The sequence below is a fragment of the Rattus rattus genome, chromosome 9 (assembly GCF_011064425.1).
Source record: "Rattus rattus isolate New Zealand chromosome 9, Rrattus_CSIRO_v1, whole genome shotgun sequence".
Lineage (NCBI taxonomy): Eukaryota > Metazoa > Chordata > Mammalia > Rodentia > Muridae > Rattus > Rattus rattus.
Genome location: NC_046162.1, coordinates 42,540,769 through 42,548,951, shown reverse-complemented (window position 1 = coordinate 42,548,951; position 8,183 = coordinate 42,540,769). Strand labels below are relative to the sequence as shown.

The 8,183-nt window shown below is 55.4% G+C and overlaps 1 protein-coding gene across 1 annotated transcript in view; it reads left to right on the top strand.

Annotated features, from left to right (window-relative positions):
- The first annotated feature begins 163 nt into the window (after positions 1 to 163).
- Positions 164 to 8,183, top strand: part of Atp2a3 (ATPase sarcoplasmic/endoplasmic reticulum Ca2+ transporting 3) — a 30,211-nt gene continuing 22,191 nt past the window's right edge. The window contains 1 exon segment of the mRNA XM_032912201.1: positions 164 to 812. Coding sequence (XP_032768092.1) covers positions 695 to 812 — 118 coding nt within the window. The 5' untranslated portion in view covers positions 164 to 694.

The window sequence follows — 8,183 nt, the reverse complement described above, 5'->3', positions numbered from 1 at the left end:
CATCTGTGGGGGACGCTGGAATCTTCCCCACTGGACCATTCTTAGGGTCTTAGAGATGCGAGTGTATGAGGAGTGGGCACTCATCGCAGGACCCTTAGGAAAGGGTAAAGCGCACACATTCAGCACCCGAGGAAAGAAAGCATCAGGTTGTTTCTTTTGCTAGAGACGCTCCGGAGTGCACAGCATCTACTTCGCGACAGACTCGGGGTCCTGCTATGTAGAGGTGGAGCTGGGAAGTGGGGTGCCACCAAACGGACATCTGCAATTTGCAAACCTCCCACCCGCCCGGAGCTCCTAGGACACAGGGAGGCAGCGAAGTGGCAGCCGTACGTTCCCCAGCTCTGCAGACCGGGTTCGAGACTCCCTGGCTGCACCTTCAGTACGGGGGTTTGGTAGGACAGGAGGGAAGCATACTCGTCCCCCCACCCTCGGCGGGGCGAGGCGGGGCGGCGGCTGCGAGTGAGGCCGGAAGAGGTGTGGGTGCAGGGCGGGTCCCGCGCCGCCCCGCCCAGAGGACGGAGCCCCGGGCACAGCATCCTGGCGCGGGCCGGACTGCCACAGCCACTGCCGTCGGGGAAGGTCCCAGCGCGGTCATGGCCTCCCAAGGCGGCCGCCCCGCCTCAAGTTCGCAGCATTCTGCACAGTAGCCCCCAGGAGAAGCCGCCTGGACGTCGGGGCCGGCCGGGGAAGCAGCATGGAGGAGGCGCACCTGCTCTCGGCTGCCGACGTGCTGCGTCGCTTCTCGGTGACAGCCGAGGGCGGCTTGACCCTGGAGCAGGTGACCGACGCCCGGGAGCGATACGGCCCCAACGGTGAGCGTGGATCCTTGCCCTGGCGTGGGGAGCGGTTGTCTCACTCCTGACTCGGCAGGAAGCCGGGGCTCAGCAAGCCTCTGCAAATGAGCATGGGGCACCTGGCGGGGCCTCCTGGCCTCCTTCGCGGGAAGGGGCAGGATCCCGCTCTCCACTCCTGTCACCATGCACTCCTGCAAGCCTTCGCCCATTTTATCCGAGAGCCTCACTGGATGCCCGCACCTGCTGTGCGATCCGAGGACACCCTGCAGGTGCACACTCTGAGGCCCTCTAGCCAGCGACTCCGGGGCTCAGCCTATCAGGGGGCTCCGATGTCTCCCCGGAAGGTTCACTAAGGCGCTAGAGAAGGTGCAGCTTGTCAGCTGTCAGCTTTGGTGCTCTTAACCCCAGAGCCAGGTCTTCCTCTTTCTGCAACCCCAAGCGGATGTGGCTGGCAGGAGTTGATGTGGGTTTGAACTGCTGGGGCAAAGACCCACCTTCTTGGAGGGGCAGGTCCCTGAGGAGTCTTTTCCCCAGCAGGTGATCTGGAGTGGTACCTGCCCCATCTCTGGGACGGAGGGAGCCCATGTACTCTTTCGGTTTACTGAAAGAGGTATGGCTTCCTTCCCTCCCTCAAAGGAGCATGGGATTCTCCTTTCTGCCCACAGTCTTGCCAGTGCCAGTAGATACCCTCTAGATGTGGCCCACACATTGTTAGGAACTTGGGGGGTGGACATACAAAGGTCCCCTGTAATGTCTTCCTCAGCAGGACCTGTCACTCCTGGCTCAGGGCCACAGCACCTGTAAGCTTGAGTGAGAGAGGGGGGAGGGAGGGAGGGAGGCAGGAGGAGGGGAGGGGAGGGAGGGGGAGATCCCACCCACTCCAGACTGCTATCTTTTTGGAGAGCCTCTCACCCTTTGAGAGTTGCCAGGCACTAGAGGGAACCATGTTCTGGCCCGGGTGTCTCTCTGCTCAGGCTGGGAGAGTAGGAAGAACTGTCAGAAAGGATGCTTTGGGTCTGTATTGGTTTATGAAAACCACCTCTTATGTAAATATTATCTTTCTGGAGCAGAAATCCTTTCTCAAAAAAAATTAGTTGCTATATTTAGTTGAGCTGTGGGAGGAACTAGGAGATAAATATTATTTAATATTCCCCATTAATGACTTGGCAGTGAGGGTGCCCTTTGCTGAAGGAAGACAGGGGTAGCAGGAAGGTAGGCCTGGGGTCTGCTATTTGATGTTGGTGAAAGTTGGTGAAGTTGGAGTTTCAGCCTTTAGTTCTGTCCCAGGTCACACAGAGTCTGTCCCTGGAGGGCTCTGGCCTAGTTCACTGCTTTTCTGGCTCTGCCTTCATTGGTCCAGAAGAGGAGATAACCCAGAGAGAGGGGGCTCCTGACCCCCTTATGCCATGTAGTGTCGTCTGGCGAGGGAATCTCAGGAGTGTAGGTATGCGTGTGATGACGGGAGAGGATGCTGGCTTGGCGTGTGATGGGACGGGCAGAAAACACTGGTGGGGGTGTTTCAGGTGCCTCTGCGTTGATGGTGTTGGGAGTAAAAGCTCTGAGCTCACTGAGTAACTGCTTCGTGCCAGGAACAGTTCTCAGCACTTCTCACCAATTCCCTTCTTCCCAGAGCTCTGAAGTACGGACTTTTTGTCCCATGTCACCGAGGAGAATAAGACACTAGAAGCAGAAGTGTCTTGCCAAGGTCACAGTTGATGGTGGAGTTGGTCCTGGGGCCCCTCTTTAGCTTTTCCTGTCTGTATTGGGCAGTCTTGGTTTCTGTCCTCTGGCACCTGTGCTAGGTGTTGGGGTTGTGTGGGCCGCAGCTATCCCTGCTTCCTTCAGGCCTCTGGCCTCCGGGTCCCTCCCATCCCACTAGCTTGTTCCTCAGGAAGCTGTCCAGGGCTCTGGAAGTTGTCAGGTGAGCAGAGGGGAACCAGCTGCCTCTCTCCCTGCCTCTGCTCTCTGCCTCTGTGTTAGGATTGGGGTTGGTTGGGAGGGGGAAGCTTGGGTGTTCTCCAGTCTCTGCCGTGCCTCCGGAGTGCAGCAAATAGGGGTGAGCACCCCAAGTCTACTCAGTCTTAAGCAAGCCGCTTGGACACTCTGCTGTGGCTTCCCTGTTGTGGGGCGATGGTAGAACCCATGTCGAGGTTCTTTATGCTTAGTGAGGTCACTTACAGTCATCCTGCCCTATAGCCAGGAGGTGGGGCTGAGCTCTAGGCCAGAAACTGGGCCATAGAATGGGCAGGGTGTGCAGGCAAAGGGGACACCCCAGGGACTAGTGTTCCCCCTACCCTAGGCGGCCATGCACCTGCAAGGTCGTTAATGCTAGAAACCACAAGGAAGTCATTTGCTTAAGTCCTCCAAGTTTGCAAATTCTGCCTGGGGTGGAGAAATGGTGAGGGGGACTGGGGAATCTCTCCCTCCCAACTCCCCCTCCCTTCCCTGATAGAAGATCTCAAAGCTGGGTGGAGGCAAACAGCCAGAAGGTCCAACACACACGGAAACACACCAGCCTCAGTAGCCCTGCGACCCTGGAACTTTCTGCTTCAGCCTCCCAAGTGCTAAGAGTATATAGTCTCATGCCACCGAGCTCAGTTTGATTGACGTTTTTGTTTTTACCTGTGCTCAGGATTGACCCAGGCCCTTGCACATCCCAGGCAAGCTTTCTAACCACTGAGCTACATCCCTAACCCTAAGTTTATTTTATTTTATTTTTTAAATAAAAGAATTCAAAAAGGAGGCAGTAAGGTCTCCCCATGGATACACACAGGGGTCTGTGGAGGGTAGGACTAAGATCCAGGGTTTTTTGGTTTTTGTTTTGTTTATCTTTGTTTTACAGCAAAGGACTTAGCCTGGCTGTGCTGGTCCTCTTGCCTAGAGCTCCTCTGGGCTTCCTTGTAGCCTCACAGGATCTCAACACGGCTGGCTGCAGTTTCTTCACCCTATTTCCCAGGGCTACTGGATGGTTGTGGCCTTTGTGGCACTACAAGGAGCCTTTTATCCCCATCTCATGTCACCACTGTGAGTGGCATTCCAAGAAAAGCTCCTAATGGAACTGGTGAGCAAAACAGGAGTGCTTGTACTTTAGGGGCTGTGGCTGAGCTGCCCTGAGATGCCACCTGTCATCTGTATGTTCCTAGCATACATAGGCCAAGGCCAGAGGCTAGATGGTGCTAGGCTCATCCTGACACAAACATCCACCCCTGAGGACCCTGGAGAGCTAAGGATGTTGGGTCAGGCAAAATCCCAGAAGGACTCAACAGTGCCTCGGCTGGCTGTGACCTTGTTTTCTGCCTCCAGCCCAGGCCCTAGTTGGCACCAGAACTGGAAGCCTACATGCATGACCCCCAGGAACAAGATAATGAGGACAGGGCATGTGTGGCCTCATGCTCTGTCTGGCTTCTAGCACACTTGCCCCTTCTGGGTCCCAGTGTCTTCAGCATAGCAGAGGTATGACCCCAACCCCACCCCCATCCCCATCTCCTAAGTGCCTCTCCGTATTGGAACTGCCTCTGCTAGGTGCTATATTGCCTGCAGCCATTTTAGATGTCACCCTAGTTGTTATATATCCTGAGGGCTGCCAAACTACAGTGTCAGTCCTGCCCCAACAGGACCTCTCACCTCTGTGTACCCTGAGCAGGGTGGGGTCTGCCTCGTGATATGACAAGACACAGAGGTGTTGACAAGCCCTTCACCACCAGCTCTGAGTAGGCTGGGGCACCCCTCTGTAGCACAGGGGCCATCTCTCCCTGGGCCTCTCACAGGTGCCCCTCAGAGCCAGGCTAGGCTGTCCACTCTAGGTGGACCCTGGAGACAGGACAGAGCCAGGTGGGTTGGGCGGGTCCTGCCTAGCTAGAACCTCACCCTGCCTCTGCAAGTGACAATTTAATTGCTCTGTAAATTTGCCTTGGAGGAGGACCTTACTGAGTGCCCGCCCTCCTCTCCCAGCTGGAACTGACATTTAGAAGCTGAAATTCCAGTTTTCAATGTTGAGAGAAGGAAGGAGTTGGAGGGGGAAATTAGAGGAGCAGGTGTTGCGTGGAAAGTAGGGTGGGGGAATCGGGGGCAGCCTAGTGGTGTACTGGGCTCTGCACCCTCTGCTCCATAGCTCCTGGGTATGGACTGTAGGCCCACGCCCTGGCCTAAGCAACTAAATAAACAATGGCCCTGGGGGCGGGTAGGGATGGGATGGCGGCACAATGTGGCTCCAGGAGCGACTCAGCCTGCCAGGGTGGCTAGAGGCCCAGTGCTAACTCCTGGTCAGAGAGTGGTGTACTGGCAAGGGTGGGGTGAGAGACCCCCTGGCTCCCTAGAGTCTTGAGGCGACAAGAAAGGTGTATGTAGGGAATCAGAAGGTGGGGGCCCTCGTAGGGCCTCTGGCTTAGTTGTAGAGAGACAAACATCTAAGATAGGGGCGACTCTGGAAGGACAAGCAGGGAAGGTCAGGGGAGCCTCAGAGGCGGCTCTTAGGTTCCGAAGCTCCTGGAGGCGGGGCTCCGTGCTGTGCGCCAGGCGCTGTTCTGGGTACTGGAGACTGCATTGATGGAATCCTGCTGTTGAGCGACCTTTGGGTAACTCAGTGTGTGGATGTCTGGTGACTGCGCTGTGTCCCGCTCAGGAGTCTTTGGCCAATCACTCGGACTTCAGTCAGCCTCAAGAGGCAGCCCTGCCTTCACGGCCTTTGTGCAGATGGGGAAACTCCGGTGGGAGGCACGGCCCACAGGGCTTGCCAGTGGCCTTGGCATAACATGAACTAGAGCAGGATTTGAACTCATGCCCTCCAGAGCAGATTCCATGTTCTGAATCTCTTTGTATGAGACTCAGGGATAGAGTGGGGATAGGATCCTACCAAGTCACCGCCTTTGCCCTGTGTAGCTGTCAGCACCATGGGGGACAGGGGGGCAGGACAGGCATCCTTGTATTTGCAAATAGAAGGTCTGAGCCAAGGCAGGCCTGGCAGTCCTCAGGGTCAGCTGGGGACAAGTAGGAGAGCCACCATCTTTCTCCTCGATGGGGACTCGTCCAGACATGGGCTTCTTCTGTGACCCTGATGTGAAAGAGGGAATCGGGTCCTTCAGGGTTTTAGTGGACTTCAGTGTTTGAAGCAGACCAGACTTGAATGGGTAGGATGTGGTGGCCCCCGGAAACCTACCTGTGAGGAGAGCAGATCCTCCAGGACCAGGTGATTTGGGCAGATGGATCTGAGCTCGATACAAAGGAAAGGGGTATCCAGGTAGATAGATATGCAGGATCCCAAGGTCTTTCAGGTGGCCTTGACTGAGCAGTTAAGGGACCAGGGAGAAGACGGCGGGACTGCCTAGGAGTTACCACAGGAGGACGGGAGCAGAGGTTGAGGGTCAGATGGCCTGGGTAGAAATATCCCGATACTTCCCAGTTCTGTGACCCCGAAGCCGCGACTCAGCCTCTCTGTGCTCAGGTGCTTTGAAGTAGGACTAGCATTAGTATCTCCTCAAGCTGAGTGAGCATCCCAGAGAATGGCGAAGGGGTAGCAAGGCAGCGCTGTGGTCAGTGATGGCTACTGGTACCGGATATGCAGGGTCCCTTGCAGGCCGCACACCAGTCTTTCTGTTTATCCTCTGGACAAAGTACGGTAAGGCCACCTGCTTGACCATAGTAAATGTGGATTCTGGTGTTGATGGTAACTGTCATAGCAGCCCTTCCTGGGAGCTGTGGACATGCCATGTTTCCAATGGCTAGCCAGGGACGGCGGTGCACCCCTGGAACTGCAGCACTCAGGAGACTGGTCGTGAGCTCCAGGCACCCTGGGCTATACTGAGTGAAACCCGATCTCATAAACAAACCAAACAAGAAAGCAACACCAAACGCATACCCCTCGGCGGCCTAGGCGGACGGAGGCTCACTCCCTGCTGTGTAGAGTGGCAGGTTGGGTATCTGTGATACAGGCTGACACACCACACCTTGATTCGTGGGTTACCCCCACTATAGTGGAGGATCAGTATCCTGCCCATGGACAGCATGAGTGGAGTACTGACCTGCAGTTTAAGTGAATTAAGTCAATACAGTTAGAAATGTCACCCTCACCCACACTAGCCACGTTCCCAGAGCTCGATGTCCACATCTGACTAGCGACTGCTGTTCCAGAATGGATAGAGACTCCGTCCACCTTCACAGAATCATCAATGGGACAGTGACTCCCTAGAGAGTCTTGCACCAAAAACCAGTCTGTCAACTGGGAGCTAACACACATCCTTTTTTTGGAAACTCTCAGGGGCTGAGGAATGCACAGTTACAATGTGGCCTTGAGGGGGTGTGTGTGGCACAGAAGTATTTGGAGTGGGTCACTGTGCATCGGGCAACCAGAGGGGAGGTCCCAGTTCTGTGACCACAAAGTCGTCCCAAGTGGACAAGTAGAAAAGGGGAACCAGAGAAACACCTCTGGGGCAGGCAGAATGCAACCTGAAGACTAGAACTGGTGCGTGTTCCTGTGACGTGTGTCCCACCCCCAGGCCTGATCCTGCCTGTATGTCACAAGGAGCATGGCATCCTGGGGCAGGGGCGGGGTTGAGGGCAGGGGCTTGCCTCACAGCAAAAGACTAGAGCAACAGCAGGAGGAAGTCAGGTTAGACTGACAGCCCTTCTCTCGGCCATGAGCCTTAGTAAGGTGAGAGACTCCTGGGTAGAAGCTGCTGCTGTGTGCCGTGGGGTGGGCATTGCTTTGTTTGATGCAGGGGCATGACTAAGATGACCTCTAAGGGACTCTGCTCCATTGAAGAACGGACCCAGAAACTGGGCCTGGACCTCCCCCTGCCTTTCCTTTTTGCTTCAGTTAAATAGATCAGAAGGGAAAGTCTGTTTGATTTTAATCTCAATGCACCACACTGGAGATTACATTTTCTGTGGAAAATGTCAGCCATTGCCTAAAATAGGACTTTAGAGAAAATGCTAGAAAGTGTATTATTAGGTTATATGTTTCCCTCTTTGATCCCTGAGGGCCAGTGGCTGCTGTCCCTGGTTCAGCTGAGAGGTGCAGACCCTAAACCTCCCCCGTGCACGGTCTGGGAAGAGTTCCCACAGGAAAAAAAGTCTGTGGGCCAAGAACATGTGGACAGATGTGAGGAACTGGGCTGTGGTCAGGAAACGGAAAGGAGAGAACGGGAGCCTCAGAATCTGTATGCTGGGTGCTGCTGCTGAGGCTGCTAACCTTTCAGTTGCCAAGGACTGAGGGAGTCAGAGTTCAGAACGACTGATCACGTGGGAGTCTCTCGGAGCCCTAGCCCTGGGGTCCAGCCCCTGCCACCTGCACAGTCCACACAGACACAGCCTTACCGTGCAAGGAACTTCACTTCAGCTTCTTGCCCACTCCGATCCCCTGTCCTTATATATGTGAAAAGGACACTTCCAATG